The sequence below is a fragment of the Chroicocephalus ridibundus genome, chromosome 26 (assembly GCF_963924245.1).
Source record: "Chroicocephalus ridibundus chromosome 26, bChrRid1.1, whole genome shotgun sequence".
Classification (NCBI taxonomy): domain Eukaryota; kingdom Metazoa; phylum Chordata; class Aves; order Charadriiformes; family Laridae; genus Chroicocephalus; species Chroicocephalus ridibundus.
The window spans coordinates 1387919-1404368 of record NC_086309.1 but is presented as its reverse complement, the minus strand read 5'-3'; the positions used below and the strand labels follow the sequence as shown (position 1 = coordinate 1404368).

Below are 16450 nucleotides of genomic sequence, written 5' to 3'. Positions count from 1 at the left end.
GCCCCCACTTGCCCGCAGCGGGGCCCATGTTGAAGTCCTGGTGCCCTAAATTGCCCTATGGGGCCCCAAATTGCTCTCTGGGTATCTTAAATCACCCCCCCCCGTGCCCCCAGATGGCCACCACTGTGTCTCAAATCACTCCGTCAAGCCTTGAATTGCCCAAAATTGCCTTCCCCTTTACCCCAAATCACCCCCCTGGGTCCCCTGAACCACCCTCCAGCCGACCCCACATCTCCTCACCGCACCCCAAATCGCTGCTGGGGGGCACCCAGGCATCCTGCAGCCCCACGAAAGCCTCCTTGGTCCCAGTGAGACTGGGGAGGCGCAAATCCACTGCCCCCAGACCCCCTCACTTTGCTTCAAAGAGATTTATTATTATTTTAAACAACCTTTAAAATGGGCAGCGACGGCCACTTCTGCCCCGCTGCCAGCGGCGTGGAAGGGGGTCAGGGCTGGGAGGGGATGTGGCTGCTGAGGTGCTCAGGGGGTGTTTGGGGGGGGCTCGGAGCAGGAAACCAGAGGAAAATATACATCCAAGAGCTCCGAAAATGGTTAAAACTTAGAGAATTGCCTAAAAAAACAACCCCCCAAATTTAACTGGGAAAGAGGATCAGCACCCCAATACCTTCATTTCAAGTGTTTCAGGGCTGCTGCCCCGCAGCCTCCGGTCCGTCTCCAGGAGGGGGTTGGAGCGGAGCAGCCCCAGGGTCCAGGGGTCCGCTGGGGGCGTGGGGGACGGTGCAGGAGCGCAGCTCCGCTCCCATCCAGTGGCAAAGGCTTTCCAGCGCAGTCCTGGCCTTGGTGGCCTCAGCGCGGAGGGTCATCTGCGGGAGGAGAGGGTCCCCTCGTCACCCTGGTCCTTGGCCATTTCCGAGCTGAGGCATCAGGGGAGTGGTTCGACCACCCGGCCAAGGAGGCACTGACCTGGGTGTAGAGCCGCAGCGTCTCCTGGAACTGGGTCCGCAGCAGCCGCAGGGCCCCGGCAAAGGTCTCGTCCTGGAGCTGGGATCCTACAGGCACCACGGCTGCTGTAGGCCCCGTCCCCCCTCCCCTCCGGGAGGGGACAAAAATGCGCCTCGTCCCCATCAGGGAGGGGGTGTGGGGGCAAAGGAAGGCCCTCAGACACTCACCCGTGGGTTTGCCGGCCTCAGAGCCTGTTTCCTCTCCCGTTTCCCAAGGTTTTTCATCCAGCAGTTCCTAAAAAGTCGACAGAAGCACTGCTGAGCCTGGCTCGAGGAGTGAAAACACCTTTTTTTGGGTATTTCTCCCTCCCGTAGACAGAATGCTGACTTGCCTCTGATTGCTGGAGCTCCTTGGCTGTTTTCAGCAGGTCCTCGAGCGGCTCCTGGGCGCGGGCCGGGCTCTGCGGCCGGGGCCGTGCCCGCGGGGGGAAGGCAGCCGCCAGCCTGCGGAATGAGAGATGGGGTCAGGAGCAGGAAGCCCCTTCCCCACTGGACAGACAGACACCAACCTGCTGCCCACCTGCTGTTCTTCTGGCAGCGTGCGAGGAACCGGGCTGAAATGCTCAAGCGCGGGTTCAAGAAGAAGGCTTTTTCCTCGTCCCCGGGTTCGGGTGGTTTCAGATCCTTTAAGGAGCCGTTGAACCTCTCTGCGGTGGCAGGGCGGGAGGTGTGAGCTCGGCCATCGCCAGGATCCGCCCGCACCGTCTGCCCGCGGTGTCTCCCGTTACCTTCGGCGTCCGCCAGCGTCTGGAAGTGCTGCCTGAGGTACTTCTCCTGCTCGGGGGTCTGGGGCAGGGAGGTGCTGGGCGGCGGGTTCTCCTCCGGCTCCTCCACCTCCCCCGCAGAGCTCGACGAGTCCTCGTCTGCCGGGACAGGGCAGGATAGCAAAGCCCCCCACCGCGATACGATGGACGTTAGCACTGGGCGGTTTTTATTCCGATTCCGGCCCCCTCGCAAGAACTAAAGCTGCCCCCGGGCTTTTCATGAGGGTTTAGTGCTGGCAAAGACGGTGCTCCTGGAGCCCTGGCCACACCACCAGCGTTACCTTGTGGCTGACAGCGAGGCGTCGGGGAAACACGGGACGAGGCATACTCCTGGCTGAGCCCGAGCTCCAGGCCCCCTGGGATCGTGGGGCGCAGCGGCAGCTCCATCACGCCTGGCCTTGGGGGAAGGAAGGGGAGCGGGGTCAGCGACGGCCGAGCACCGGACACCAGCGCCAGATCGGTGCTCGCCCTCGCCCCGAGCCGGGACGCGCTCGGGGGCTCGGCTAGGAGAAGGTTTGCAGGAAAGTGATGGAAAAATCAGCGAGGAGGAACACAGTCGTGCAGGTGGGGTGCTGGAAAACACGTGTATTGCGCTAATTGGTGTTCAGTCTCATACGCTCGACAAGGAGAACACCTGCACTTGGATAACGTCGGCCTGCGATGGACCCAGGGGCACCTCATCGAACGTGCCCCAGGTTCCTGCCCCGCTGTTGAAGAAGATCAAAAGCACAGTGAAAAACCCTGCCCGCCCGAGCTCTCGGAGTACAGGCGAGAGCGGCAAGTCTGAGCTCTTGGCTCTTTTGCTAACGAGGACTCTCTCCCGCTCCGCAGCGCCCCTGTCCCCTGCTTGCACACATCTGCCCGGGTGTTGGCTTCGGAAATTCCCCCACCCACGAGGTGCCAGGGTTCAATTTGTTCTTTGCCTTTTCCTCCCCGGGTTTGTTCCTGCGTTGGCTCGCAGAAGGCAAAGGCGCCGTGGGAAGTTGCCAGGCTCGGTGGTGCGGGAACAGCGAGAGGGTGCACGCGCGACTTGAGACAATACCAGCCACGTGCTTGTCTCACACCGACAGCAGCAGCCCGAGCAGCGCGCTCGTTTGCAAAGGCCGATTAGACACGAGCTGCGCGCCTCGTTTATCTGGCGAAAGCCAGGACGGATGGCTGGAATCAACCTGGGCTTGTGGCAGAGGCCCCACAGCGCAATGTTATTCCAGAAAATATTCCGGTAAAGCCAGGAGAGCGACCGTGCCTCCGTACTGAACACGCAAGCGCCCCCCCCCCAGCCCCTGCAACTGTCTTCACCGACAACGCCAACAAGCCTCGTTAAGAGTTAATTGGCACATGGTAAGTGACTTGGTCCCACCTCACCAAAAGTATAAATCTGGAGTTTAGAATCCTCCATTTGGAGGAGGAGAATTCCACCACCGGACGGGTCACCGGGCCTGGACTCTCCTCTCCCTCTTCAGGGAGCCTCGCACCTCCCACTCTGGGATGTTACCCAGGGAAATATCGTTAATGAAACACTGAACTATTAACTCGCGCTCCATTTCTGCCGTGAATGCATTTACCAGCGGCAATTCTGAGACGGTTACGTCTGTTCACCTTAATAAGGTGTTTCATCTTTTCCGCTTTGCAACACCGTCTCAGCGGAAGCCCCCGGCAGGGCTCCGAAATGGGCAAACGCTGACTGCGGTCAGTGGCTGCATCCGTGATCCTTCGGATACAAAACGGCTGAGCGGGTCTGGGACCCCTCTCTGAGGAGCCCGGAAAGAAGGAGGGGGTCTTCTCCGAACCTCGCCTCAACAGGGAGGGCTTCCCTCAGCCGCGGATCGGGCTTGGACTCTCAATGCGACCCTCGCGCCTGAAAAGTTTCCCTGCTCCGACCCTGACAGCACCAACCTTCTTCCCTCTGGCGCGCACAGCTCCTCCGGTCCGGCCCCAGTCATATCCAGTGATTCCCGTCCCCCGTCGGTTTCCTCGTCCTGGAGGAGCTCGGAGAGCTGGAAGTCCTCGGAGATGTTGCCGGGAGAGCTCTCCACCTGCCGGAGATGGGAAGCTGATGTCCGAAGCCGGATTTTCTTTTTCCCCGGAAAGAGGGGTGCCGGCGCGAGCGGAGGGGTCTCCAGGGAGGGTTGATGGCGGGTGCGGGATCCGGCCCCACCGCTGAAAGCAGATGCTCCAGGCTGACGGGCTCGAGCTCCACGTCGCCCCCGAAGTGGGGCTTGAGGGGGGTGAAGTAGGGGGGATCCCCCTCCGGCAGGGTCTTGATGGGGCCCCTCTCAGCGCGCTCTGCCCATCGCCCCTGCGGCCGGTAGCTCCACCGGGGGCCGTCGGCTGCTGCGTCCCCCTCCTCCACCTCTCCCAGCTGGAAAAGGGGGGAGAGAAGAGAAGGGATGTGGCGGAAACGGAGCAAAGGGACCTTCGGCCAGCCCTGTTAAATTCAATTAAATTAAATTACACGGCCAGGGTTGGCCGCGTGCCTTACCAGCCTCTTTGCCCACATGGGCAGCCTGCCGTTGGTCAGGATGCACGCCGGAGCTGGGGAGGGGGGGGAAAAGGCGAGGTTAGGAACAGGGCCGTGTACCCCCTTCGGGGGAGAGGGGGGCAGAAAACGGGGTGCAGCTGCAGAAGGACCCCCGGCCCCCAACGCACGTGGCCCCGAGTCCTCCTTGGAGGGGGTCTGCGGGGGCAAGGCCTCCTCTCGCTCCTCCTCGGGAGCTCCGCCGGCACTGGGGGCTGCCGCCCCACTGGGGATGGAGATGTAGGTCTGGCGCCTGGAGGAGGGGAGAACGGTGGGGCCGCCGAGCTCCTTCCTGCCCCGAAGGGCAAAACCGGGGTGGGACGCGGGGGTGACGGGCTTTTCCCCGCTACCTGAGCTGCGCTGCGGCCCCAGGCTCCTTCCCTGGCTTCGGCTGCAGCAGGTTGAGCTCCAGCAAGTGCTGCCTCATGCTGCTGGGGATTTCGAGGCCCAGGTGCCAGATAAAGATGCAGCTGGGGGTAGAAACGTTGGGGCGGGGGGGCGGGGGGGTGTATCAGGTCGTAACCAGAGCGTGGATTATTCCCTCAATTAGTTTCCTCGATTCACTCTGCCCTCCAGCACTAGTGGGCGCACCCTGCCCAGAGCCCTCAAAACCAGTGTCCCGCGAGGGGTGTGGGGTGTAAATCAGACTGTTTCTTAGCCCCCGCCGGCCCCTACCTGTCTCCCGAGACGGTGATGAGGTGCCTGCAGTTGTAGGTGAACCGCATCCCCGTGACTATATCTGCGCCAAACAGAAGAAAATGCAGGGCGGGGGGTGGTGGTGGTGGGGTTTGCTTGTCAGGATAGCGACCCCCCCCGCCCTCCTGGCTCGTTTAGGTTTAATCCCCGTAGTGGGAGCCATGGGGGCATTTCTGGGGGGCTTGGCGGCTGGATGGGGGCCAGGAGGGGTAAGCACAGCACTGGGGGCTGCCCAGCAGCTCTCCTCTGCGTCTTCCCCTTTTCCCGGGCAGCTCCCGGGCTTCCGAGAGGAACCGAACCTGAATGGCCGAACATTTTCGCCACGCACTCCCCGGAGTGGAAGTCGATGAGGGCGATGCTCTTGTCAGAGCAGCTCGTGGCCAGGAAGGTGCCCGAGGGATCCAGCTGTACCTGGGGGAGAGGAGCAGCGGGTCGGGCTCGGCCCCAGCTGGGAGGGCGAGTGGAGCTTCGGAGGAGCATGAGAGGGTTTGGGCCGAAGGGACCTTCAAAGGCCACCCAGTGCCACCCCCTGCCCTGGGCAGGGACACCTCCCACCAGCCCGGGTTGCTCCAAGGCCCCTCCAACCTGGCCTTCAACGCTTCCCGCGATGGGGCAGCCACAGCCTCTCCGGGCAGCCCGGGCCAGGCGTCACCCCCCTCATCGCAAAAAATGCCTTCCTCGCGTCCAACCGAACCCTTCCTCTGGTGGTTTCAAGCCGTCGCCCCTCGTCCTGTCACCGCAGCCCCCGCTCAAAGTCTCTCTCCATCTTTCCTACACCCCGTTAGGCACCGAATGGCCGCAGCGAGGTCTCCATCTCCTCTCCAGGCTGAGCAGCCCCAGCTCCCTCAGCCTCTCCCCACAGCAGAGCTGCTCCAAGCCTTCAGACTGTCCCCGTGGCCTCCTCTGGACCCACACGAGCAGGTCCGCGCCTGGCTTGTGCCGGGGACCCCAGAGCTGGATGCAGGGGGGGGTCTCACCGGAGCAGAGGGGGAGAATCCCCTCCCTCGACCTGCAGCCCAGGAGACGCTTGGCTTCCTGGGCTGCGAGCGCACGGTGCCAGTTCCCGGCGCCCATGTGCCGCCCACCAGCGTCCCCACGTCCTTCGCGGCAGGGCTGCTCTCCATCCCTCCCTTCCTCCCTCCTCCAGCCTGCGTTGGGATGGCGGTTGCCCCCAGCCAGCTGCGGGACCTTGTTGAACCTCACAAGGTTCCCGTTGGCCAAGGTCTGCAGGTGCCTCCGGGCGGCAGCTCTTACCCTGAGGGGTTCAAGGGCTCAGCCCCGAGCCCCTCAATCCTGCCCCCTCCTGCGCCGAGGGAGGGGCTGCTGGCGCCCTGACGGCCGACACGTGGTGGAAATCGCCCTCTTACCTTCAGCACAGAGCCCTCGTCCCCTTGCGACCCCTTGTAGCAGCGCTTCAGCTTCCCGCTGGCCGTGCTGTACACCCTGCGCAGGGAGCGGAAGGTGTGCAAGCCGGCCCCGAGCCCCCCCGGGGACAGCAGAGCCAGCGGGAGGAAGGCGACGCCGAGGCGGGTTGAGCCCAAGCCGGCACGGAAAAGTGTCTTCACCTGACGTTTCTGTCCTGGCAGGCGACAGCGACATGTTTCTGTGTGATGTCGATGTCCATGTCGTACAGGGTGGTTTTCTCAGCGACGTGATGCGTCCTGACGAAATTGAAGCCGTCTGGGAGCTGTCGGGAGACGGGAGAGCCACATTGCCTTCTCGCCCCTCCGATTTTTCAGGGAGAAACAGCAGATCCCTGCAGAGGTGCTGCTAAACTCACCTTTTGAGCGTTGCGGAAATAAATACTTTTATCGGCGCCGCAGCTTATCAGCTGAATGTCCCCATCGCCTGAGCGGAGAGAGCACAGGGAAAGGCGATCAGAGATCGCGTCCCGTTCCAAATTCACCGCCGAGTGAATCCAAAAAATGCTTCTTTATGAATGAATCCATAAAAAAAATGATTCTTTTAACAACTAGATGCAATCCAAGGGTGGGATCCCCCTGCTATGGGTGTCCCCCCGACGGACGGCTCGGTGCTCTTCATCTGGAGACGCCTGTTTTCTACCGAGGAGCCCCCTCTGTCGCAGGCAGTGGAGGTTTAGGTACATAAACCCAGAGAGAAAAACCCCGTCTTCAAGGCAGAAGGCGGCGAAGGGCAGCCTGAGGGTGGGCGTTTGGGTGCAATTCAGCCACCTACCAGCAAATTTGACCGACGTTATCGCTGAGGAGTGATCATCCAGGGTTTGCTCCAGCTTGTAGTTCTTGTCTACGTTCAAGACGTGGATCAGCCTGTCTCTGCTCGCCGAAGCCAGCAGCGCTGCTCCTGGAGCCACCGGAGAAGAGGGTGTTAAAAACAAAGCCACGCTAAGGTTTTGCGGTGGCTTTCAGGCATCGCCGTCAGGAGAAAGCCTTACCGGTCTCCGGCTTCGAGTACTCCAGGCAAAGAACTTCTGAATCGTGAGCCTCCACTTTAGCCACTGCCCGCATGAACCGCAGCTCGTGTATCCTGCGAGGGAAGCGCGCCATAACGGGGGGAGCCAGGCAGGAACGCCGTCGTGGGCGGCCAGGGGGCTCGGGGATGCCCATGGAAAAGGGTTGAACAGCTGGAACGAGTGGCGAGGAGCGCAGCCAGGCACCCAAGCACCACCCTCCTCCTCTGGCTGTCGGCCGAGCTGGGGGCCACTTGCCTGAGGGTTCCTCCTCTGTCCCCCGATGCCAGGTACTCCCCATCGGGGCTGACCTGCATCACCCGGACCCCAGACTTGACGTCCAGGTGACCCAGGTTCTCATTTCGGTCGGGGGTGCTGGAGGAGTCCTGGAGGTGCCGCGTGTCGTTGTCCACGTAGATGATGTCGTGCAGGGTCTTGGGGCGGGGGGAGAGGGGACAGTCAGGCCCCCGGCAGAGTGCAAGGCAGCTCTTTGGGGAGGAGAGGAGCTGCCCACGTCACCCAACCGCTTCCAACAGCCCCGCTTCATTTTCCCACCCTTCCTGCTCGGGAAACACCAGCATTTGAGAAGCACAACTGTGTCCTTTGGTCGTTCGGACAGAGATAGCAGGTGCAGGAGAACAGAAAGCAGTTTTCCAGGCTTGCTATAATCACCAAAACCCACGAAAAAAATCGCTGCTCCTCTCCTGCTCAGGCAGCAGCTCGGTCCCCAGAGCGGCAAGAAGCCGATGGGAACGCCCTGAAACTGCCGGCGTTGGTCAACAGCCGGCAGAATATGAGCCAGCAGTGTGCTCAAGTGGCCAAGGAGGCCAACACCATCCTGGCCTGTATCAGCAATGGTGTGGCCAGCGGGACTGGGGCAGTGATGGTGACCTGTACTGGGCAGCGGTGAGGCCCCACCTCGAGGGCTGTGTCCAGTTCTGGGCCCCTCACCACAAAAAAGACATGGAGGGGCTGGAGCGAGTCCAGAGAAGGGCAACGGAGCTGGTGAGGGGTCTGGAGCACGAGTCCGGTGAGGAGCGGCTGAGGGGGCTGGGGGTGTTCAGCCTGGAGAAGAGGAGGTCGAGGGGAGACCTTCTCGCTCTCCACAGCTCCCTGAATGGAGGGGGTAGCCAGGGGGGGTCGGTCTCTTCTCCCAGGGAAGAGGCCATAGGACAAGAGGAAACAGCCTCAAGTTGTGCCTGGGGGAGGTTTAGGATGGATATTAGGAAAACTTTCTACACTGACAGGGTTATTAAACATCGGAACAGGCTGCCCAGGGCAGTGGTGGAGTCGCGAACCCTGGAGGTGTTCAGAAGATGGGTAGGTGTGGTGCTGAGGGCCGTGGGTTAGTGGTGGTTTTGGCAGTGTTCGGTTGACGGCCGCCTTGAGCAGGGAGGGGGGGACGCAGCCCCCCACGGTACCGTGCTGTAGGCACTGCCCTGCTCAGGGCGTGCGGAGCCACCTCCCAGGGTCCAGACACGGATGGTGTTGTCCGAGGAGCACGTCAGGAAGGAGCCGGGCGGCAGACAGGATCTCTGCTCCTCGAATTCGGGGTACACCTGCACCCGGGGAGTTACGCGTCAGGGGTGGGGAAGGAAAGTGGGGACACAGGTGCCCTGAATGGCCCCTCTGGGACCCGTTTGCTCTTACCTCCACGCTCCAGACAAAGGAGCTGTGGAAAAGGTCCGACCACACTGTCCTGATGTTCCGCAGGTCCCTGACATCCCAGACGTAGACACTGTGGTCCTTGTAGACGCAGGACAGCCAGCAGTTGCGGGTGTCGTAGGCCAAGGCGATTGTGTCGGGGTAGGCCAGGTCTGTCCGCCTGCAGGGAGAGGGAGTCAGGTCGCATCCCGAGGGCGCCGCGTTTTGGGGGGGCCAACCCCTCCAGAGCCCAGCAAGTGCTCTGCCAGAGGCAGATTTTGGTTTGCAAATGAAACAGTGACCGTACCCCGACAGGCGACCCCCAAAGTGAAGGGGAAAACAAAGTGGTGGGACCCCCCCGCAAGCCTGACACCCCCCCCTCCCATCCTTGCCGTCCTTTGGCGCCGGCCACAAGTCAAACCTATCTCAGCTCAGACCTCCGTTGAGATGAACTTGGGGGCTGAGCAACGAGAGCTGCACGGTCCAAAACCCCCTGGCTTGGACACGGAAGCCACACTGGGCGGTTGAGGGGGGGGGGGGGTGGGGACAGGGGAGTCCCTACCGTGCCCTCGGCCCTGCGGTACCTCGGTGGGGAATCCTGGGTGACATCCACGCCCAGGGGGTGAGGTTTGGGGAGGTCGCTCAGATAGCTCATGTCCCGAGCCTGGAAAATCCTCACGGTGCCGTGGGCACAGCCACAGAAGATCAGCTCCTCGCTGAGGCAGAGGCAGTTCGCCAGCGGCACCTGCGGCCAGCATGCGTCAGGTCCCCGCCGTGGGCTTCACCCCGGGGGCCTGGGGGTGCCCCCCGTCACCTGCAGAACGATCCATTTCTCCAGCACCCGCTTCTGGTTGAAGTGGCAGAGCAGTCCCGAGGAGGAGACGCAGAAGGTGCTGCCTGACATCTGCCCGTGGCCGCAGGCCACCCCGCAGAAGATGTTGTCAAGAAGCTCCCCCAGCAGCCCCGAGCGTCCCACCAGCGGCACCGTCTCTGTGATCTGCAAAGCAGGGTAGCACCACCAACCCCACATTAACGAGCGTTAACGAAGGAAATGTCTCCCAGATGCCGACAGCGAGCAGACCTCGGCGGCGTCCCCGTGCACCCACAGGCTTTCGCTGGCCCGAGCGTCCCCAGCTCCGGGATGAGCCGAAGCACCCGCGACTTCGAGGACCGGTGCAGCAGATGCACCTGCCCCAACAAAGCCCTGACGAATATCAGACAGGGCTGACAAAAGCCCGCGAAAAACCTAACAAAGACCTGACAAAAACCTTCCCACCGCAGCTCTCCTTCCCAAGAGCCTGAACCTGCACATTGTCGATGTTTGTCGGCGTCTCAAAGCGGTTTCGGTTAGAGTAAAATCGAGTTTGAATTGGTCACCGTCTTGTAAAAATAAATCCTCGTTTTAGTTTATTAATGGGTCTGGCTCGGTTTGTGAGGTTCTGTCACATCCAGCACCAGGCAGCTGGAGCAAAGCAACATTCAGGTGTGATGCAGCCATGAATTCTGGGGGGAAAACCTGGCATTTCTTCGGTCCTTTCTACAGAAACCGCCCACTCCCGCGTCACGTCACCTTTGGTGACGAGGATTTAAGCAGCGTCCAGCCCCAGTTCAGCTTCACTAGCTGCCCGCACCCATGGGACGGTGTCAGCAAAGGACACCCCCTCACCTTCAGCTCCCTCGACGTATCCAGGAACCAGAACTTGACATGGCGGTGCCCCACGGTGACGAAGTAGCTGTCCTCGGAGAAGGACACAGACATCACTTTGCAGGACACCTTGTTTGATGCCACCAGGGAACCTTTCTGCTCAGAAAGAAAGGCGTGGTCAGGTTGCGCACAACAAGCATTAACCCCCCAAGAGCCTGGAGCCACAAGCAGCCATAAGAAAAGATGGAAAAGGGCCGTTTCCCTCCCATTTGGGGAATTTCAAGCTGCTTTAAGCCAGCTCAGTTTGGCCAGAGCTCACCTTCCAGTCCCAAACGTTGACCACCATGTCGTGCGGGTGTCCCACCGACACCAGGTACCGGGCGCTGGGGGAGAAGGCGACGCAAGCCACACCGTGCTTGTGACCGTGCAGCGCTGAGACCTGCGCCCGCTCCTCCACGTCCCACACGCGGACAGCCGGTCGGTGCCCATTCTGCGTGGGGAATCAGCAGCGTGGTGCTGGCTTTCCCCTTCTCACCAGCCCCCACAGCCACCCGGCGTGTCCTCTGGCCCTAAAGGGTGTTCCCACCCTCCCAGCGTGATCCCAAATTGGGTGGAAACCCCCCCCCAAAAGCAGGGAAGGGACAATCCTGGCTACTCCATCCTGCTGGCGCCGGGACAGCCAAAATTGGGGTTTAGGTGACTACAAGCAAGTGGCACTCACCTCTCCGGTGACAATGAGCTTTCCATCAGGCGAGAAGGCCAACGCGCTCAGAGTTTTCCTGGAAAATATTGGGTTTTCTTTGACAACTGGCTTGCTCTGGAGGGGAAAACTGAGGTTTTATTGGGAGGAGAAGGGAGGAAAAATACTGGAAGCTGTGCAAGCATCGCTCCTGAAGCCCAACGTATGGCACAGCCTGTGTTGGGGGGTACCTGGAGGAGTCTGGGGGGTGTTTGGGGGGTACCTGGAGGTGTTCAGGAGGTGTTTGGGTGGGTACCTGGAGGAGTTTGGGTGGGTACCTGGAGGTGTTTGGGTGGGTACCTGGAGGTGTTTGGGTGGGTACCTGGAGGTGTTTGGGTGGGTACCTGGAGGTGTTCAGGAGGTGCCTCTGCGTGTTGTCACGGGGATTCAGGATGACGACGACGCACCTGGGTGGGAAGGGGGGAGGTTTTTCCCGGGCTGGGATCTGGGGGGCACGGAGGGGTTGCTGGGGGTCCCTGTGGGCACTCACCCGGCTGGGTAGGCGAGCAGTCCCGTGGCTGGGTCGCAGGCCAAGCCGCTGCTGGTGTGGGCGGTGATTCCCAGGACCTTCTCCAGCGTCACCTGAGGAGAGGAGGAGGGACCCCCAGGCGCGGGGCTGGAGGAAGCAGGGTGCGGGGGGGGTCCCTCGGGGGGACCCTGAGCCCCCAGGGGTGGCCCCTTGGGCACGGGGCACCCGTGTGCCTCTCTGTGCCCCATCCCCGTGGGGGCACCTCAAAGCACCCCCGGCTGGGAGCGCCGCCCCACCCATGGAGACCCCCCCAAGTGCTGCCCCCCCCCACCGACTCCGCCCCGCGGGGTCCCCTGCCACAGCCCGCCCTGCGCCGCGCCCCCCTCACCGCCTCCTCCGGGCCCTGCTGCCTCCACCGCCGCCGCGGGTGAAGGAGCGGGGGCGAGTCGGGCCCGGGCCCGCCGCTCACCGCCGCCATGGCCGCCGGCCGCCACCGCCCGTCACCGCTGCGAACTGCGCGCCGAGAGCCAGCGGCGCCTCCCCATTGGCCACCGCCCGCGAGCCCGCCTCCCGCCTAGCCCGCCTCGACCAATGGCAGCGCGGCGCTGGGGGACCCAGGCTCCGCCCCTCGTGGGGGTCCTGCACCGCGCTTAGCCAATGGCGAGGTGGAGCCGTGAAGGCCCCGCCCCTCCGTTTCCGGGCCCCCCTGGTTCGAGCCCTGAGGACCCGGCCTCACGGGCCGGGCCGGCCGCCGACAGCAGGTACGGCACGGCGTATTTATCGATTATAATCGCCAGGGTGATTACTGGCGTGGGGAGCCGTCTGCCCTGCCCCGCCGGCGGAGAACGGGGCCGTCTGGACCGTGGGGAGCCCAGCGGGGCATCCCTGGGCCGCGTAGACCCCGTTGCCATGGCGACGGTGCCCCCTCAGTGCGCATGCGCCACTGCAGGGGCCGGGCAAGCGTTGCTACGGCGACGGCCGGGCGCGCTGACGTAACGCCTCCGCGTCACGTCCGTGCGGCGGCGATGCCTAAGTCCTGCCGCGCTCCGCACTGCTCCAACGCGGCGGGGCAGCCCCGGCCGCTCGCCCGCCGCCTCAGCTTCTACAAGTGGGGACCGGGACCGGGGCCGGGGGGGCCGGGGCCTGAGCCTGAAGCTCGTTCTGGGGTGGACCCGGGGCCTGGGGTGGGGCCTGTGTGCGGTCGGGGCTTGCGTGAGGCCTGGGGCGGGTTCTGGGGTGGGCCCGGGGCCTGGGCTGGCCTGGGGCCGGGCTTGGGTCCGAACCTGAGCCTGAACTTGAACCCGAGCGGGGCCGGGGCCTGGGGCCGGGCCTGGGGTGGGCCCAGGAGCTGTGTGAGGTCTGGAGTGGGGCCTGGGTGTGGCCTGCAACCGGCTCTGAGGTGGGGCCTGGGGCTGGGCTCAGGGCCTTGAACCTGAGTGCGGCCAGGGTCGTGGGGCTCCTTCTGGGGTGGGGTCTCAGCCCCGGTGGGGCCTGGGGCTGGTTCAAGAGCGGGGCTGGGGCTCGGGGAGAGGGGCCAAATGGGCTTTTTGAGGGCAGGCGGGAAGCCCCCCGAAAGGTGGGAGGACCCCGGGGTGGGATTATCCAAGGTGGGGTGGCCCAAAATGGGGGCCTCTGGGGCTCCAGAGAAGGGGGTTGTGGGGACACCCCCCACCACCACCACCACCATGTGTCCTGTTAACCCCCCCTGCCCCTCCAGGTTCCCGCTGCAGGACGCGGCGCGGCTCCGGCAATGGCTGGCGCACATGCGGCAGGAGAACTGGGTGCCCACCCGCCACCAGCACCTCTGCAGCGACCACTTCGAGCCCTCCTGCTTCCAGTACCGCTGGGGCGTGCGCTACCTGCGCCCCGATGCCGTCCCTACCATCTTCCCCCCCAGCCCCCCGGTGAGCTCCCCCCACCTTAGGAGCACCTAGAATAGTCTTGAGCCCCCCAGAAAGGTCTAGAAACATCTATGAGCTCCTCTAGAAGGGTCTAGAAGCATCTGTGAGGTCACCCAGCAGGGTCTGGAAGCTTCTGTGAGAGGGAAAGGTCACCTGGAAGCATCTTGGAGTTCCCCAGAAGGGTCTCAAGGGGTCTTGAAGCTTCTCAGAGGGGTCTAGAAGGGTGTGGAAGAGTCTAGAAGGTCCTGGAAGCCCCCTCAGGAGGGGATGGAAGCTCTCCGGGGGGTCTCGGAGCTCCTCAGAGGGACCTCGAGGTTCCCCCAAGGGATTTAGGAGCTCCCTGGAAGGTCCCCAGGAGGGTTTTGTTGCCTCGCGGTGGTTTTTGTCCCCAGAGCGGGGGCTTTTGAGGATAAACCTGCCCTGCCACCCATCCCCGCTCCACTATAGCACCGCGAGAAGCTCCAGAAATGGGGAATTGTGTTTTTCTACAGAAACAGGAGACTCCCAGCACGCCAGCAGGCGCCACCCAGCCTAAGCAGCCCCTCCCAGTGAGCGTCACAGAGCCAGTGACACCGGAACGGCTACCCATCCCCAAAACCACCCTGGCCACGGCCCTGGAGCCCGCCGCGCCGCTGCCATCCCGGCGGGTGGAGCAGGCAGAGGGGGCGACCGTTCCCCCGCCGTCACCAGCGGTGACTGTCCTCTCCTCCGCCCTGACGCTTCCCATAGTCTCCACCGTCCCCATCGTATCACAGGCGGTGACGGGGACGTCCCCGCCGGGGGAGCTGAGCACGGAGGAGCTCGTGGCGGTGGCGCTGGTGCTGCAGCGGAGGGTGAAGGTGCTGCAGCAGCGGCGGCGGCGGCACCGGGCCCGGCTGGAGGCCATGGAGGGGCTGGTGGAGCAGCTGCGGCGGGAGAGCCTGCTCTCCGAGGAGAGGCTCCAGCTGGTAGGTGACAGCGGGGACATGCTGGGGCCACTGGCGGGTGACTCATGGCTCTGTCCCACCAGGGGCGACGCCGTTCCCTGGTGTGCGCTGCTCCTTGCTGGGTGATGCCAGTCTGAACGCTCGGGAGAGGGAGGTGGCCCTGTGGTATCACCCCGTGGTGTGTCCCCAAGTTGGGGACTTCTCCATGTCCTCCCGTCCCTGTCCCCTCTGCTTCCAGGCCTGCTTGCAGCCGGGCCCGGTGACACCGGATCCCACTGGCACCGTCACCATCATCTGCCGGGAGGAGGAGGAGGAGGAGGAGGAGGCGGCGTTGGTCTATGCCGTGCCATCACCGGCAGGGACGGCCGGTGGCCTCAGCCTGGAGCAGCTGTGACGCGGTGGCAGCGTCACCAGGAACCTGCTGGGACACTGAGCGGGGGGATGGCCCTCCCTGAGGACACCGCGCTGCGCCTCGGGTGTCACCCAGAAGCCAGGGGCCACCCCCCCACCCCGGGGGGAGGGGACACTTTATTTTTGTATTTAAGGTTTATTTTGTGATACTGGGGGAGGGGGGGGGGATGCTATGGGAACAGGGATGTCCCCTCCCCCCAGCTTTAATAAAGGACGATGGAGGCAAGCGGCAGGGGGGGTCTGTGTGGGACATGGGGCGGGCGGGGGGGGGTGCCCTCTCTGGTGGCCTTGGGGACATTGGCCTCTCCTGGGGGTGTCCCTGTGTCATATCCCGCCCCACCATCTCCGGCCATCAGTAGGTTCCAGAGTTAACAGTAGGGAAGGGGGGCGGTTCCCTTGGGAATGGCCACGCCCCCTGTGCCTTATAGGTATGAGGGGCCCCTACACCTTCCTATAGCCTCTGCCCCTATGGCCCCCATAGATCCCTGCGGCCTCTGCCCCTACAGCCACCGTACCCCCCACGCCAGCTCACACAGCCCCTATGGGCTCCTACAGCCCCTCCCCAGCCCCTGTACCCCCCTGCAGCCCCCTATACCCCTCCTTATAGCTGCTCTCCAGCTTCCCTAGCCCCCTATAGCCTCCATACACCCTATGGCCACGCTCCAGCCCCTGGAGCCCCCTCCCAGCTCCAAATCCTATGGCGTATCCACCCCTACGGCTTCTTCCCGCCTCCCTATAGACCCCTATAGCGGCTCTCCAGCCTCCACCCTTCCTCTGCAGCCCCCTATAGACCCTTTCCAGCCTCAGCAGCTGCTGTCCCCTATAGCCCGTTCCCAGCCCTGGCCAACCCCCTATAGCTCTCGTAGCCCCTTTGTGGAGCATATAGGCCCCCGTAGGTGCTCTCCAGCCCCTATAGGCCATCTCCAGCCTTAAGGCTGCTCCCCGTAGCCCTCTATAGCCGCCATAGTCACCACAGCCATCTATAGCTGCTCATCATCCCCCGTGGTCCCCTGTAGCTGCTCTGCAGCCCCCTATAGCCCCACAGCGCCTATGTCTGCTCATCAACCCCTATAGCCGCTTATCACCCCCTATACACCTGCGCCTATACACCCTCCCCTATAGCTGCTTATCACCCCCTATAGCCCCTATACGCCCTCCCCTGTAGCTCCTATAGCCCCCATACACCCTGATAGCCCCCATATGCCCTCCCCTATAGCTGCTCATCACCCCCTGTAGCCCCCATACACCCTCCCCTATAGCTGCTCATCACCCCCTATACCCCCTATATGCCCTCCCCTATAGCCCCCATACTCCCTCCCCTGTAGCCCCTATAGTTGCCATATGCCC

General features: G+C 63.2%; 2 protein-coding genes across 4 annotated transcripts; one reads left to right on the top strand and one right to left on the bottom strand.

Moving 5' to 3' along the window:
* Nucleotides 1-436: 436 nt before the first annotated feature.
* Nucleotides 437-12368, bottom strand: WDR62 (WD repeat domain 62). 2 transcript variants are annotated; one of them, XM_063318550.1, is made up of 30 exons: nt 12254-12368; nt 11887-11978; nt 11741-11803; nt 11379-11436; nt 10977-11147; nt 10679-10813; nt 9827-10009; nt 9597-9757; nt 9019-9193; nt 8790-8927; nt 7627-7802; nt 7354-7445; nt 7137-7262; nt 6721-6788; nt 6506-6627; nt 6308-6383; nt 5240-5351; nt 4920-4983; nt 4595-4714; nt 4376-4497; nt 4209-4261; nt 3885-4088; nt 3623-3762; nt 2008-2123; nt 1691-1825; nt 1483-1609; nt 1295-1406; nt 1131-1197; nt 925-1010; nt 437-824 (listed from the first exon to the last, which is right to left on the bottom strand). In XM_063318550.1, the coding sequence occupies exons 1-30, from the start codon at nt 12341-12343 to the stop codon at nt 642-644; spliced, it is 3567 nt and encodes a 1188-aa protein (XP_063174620.1). In that variant the 5' UTR covers nt 12344-12368; the 3' UTR covers nt 437-641. The 2 variants fall into 2 exon arrangements, with proteins under 2 accessions (XP_063174620.1, XP_063174619.1); XM_063318549.1 differs by having other exon boundaries at nt 1483-1825.
* Nucleotides 12369-12852: 484 nt separating this feature from the next.
* THAP8 (THAP domain containing 8) lies at nt 12853-15242 on the top strand. Of its 2 annotated transcripts, XM_063318482.1 has the most exons (4): nt 12853-12973; nt 13583-13769; nt 14258-14713; nt 14931-15242. In XM_063318482.1, the coding sequence occupies exons 1-4, from the start codon at nt 12891-12893 to the stop codon at nt 15084-15086; spliced, it is 882 nt and encodes a 293-aa protein (XP_063174552.1). In that variant the 5' UTR covers nt 12853-12890; the 3' UTR covers nt 15087-15242. The 2 variants fall into 2 exon arrangements, with proteins under 2 accessions (XP_063174552.1, XP_063174551.1); XM_063318481.1 differs by lacking the exon at nt 12853-12973 and having other exon boundaries at nt 13357-13769.
* The last annotated feature ends 1208 nt before the right edge of the window (nt 15243-16450 follow it).

What these genes read in the sequence shown, in the direction of transcription:
- WDR62 (XM_063318549.1), bottom strand. Translation starts at nt 12,343, where the DNA reads ATGGCGGCGGTGAGCGGCGGGCCCGGGCCCGACTCGCCCCCGCTCCTT. An exon ending in AGCAGGGCCCGGAGGAGGCG is followed by an intron (nt 11,979 to 12,253) that starts GTGAGGGGGGCG and finishes TCCTCTCCTCAG; the next exon opens with GTGACGCTGGAGAAGGTCCT. An exon ending in ACGAGGGCTCTGTGCTGAAG is followed by an intron (nt 5,352 to 6,307) that starts GTAAGAGGGCGA and finishes CCTCTCCCCCAG; the next exon opens with GTACAGCTGGATCCCTCGGG.
- THAP8 (XM_063318481.1), top strand. Translation starts at nt 13,404, where the DNA reads ATGGGCTTTTTGAGGGCAGGCGGGAAGCCCCCCGAAAGGTGGGAGGAC. An exon ending in TCTTCCCCCCCAGCCCCCCG is followed by an intron (nt 13,770 to 14,257) that starts GTGAGCTCCCCC and finishes GTTTTTCTACAG; the next exon opens with AAACAGGAGACTCCCAGCAC. An exon ending in CCGAGGAGAGGCTCCAGCTG is followed by an intron (nt 14,714 to 14,930) that starts GTAGGTGACAGC and finishes CTCTGCTTCCAG; the next exon opens with GCCTGCTTGCAGCCGGGCCC.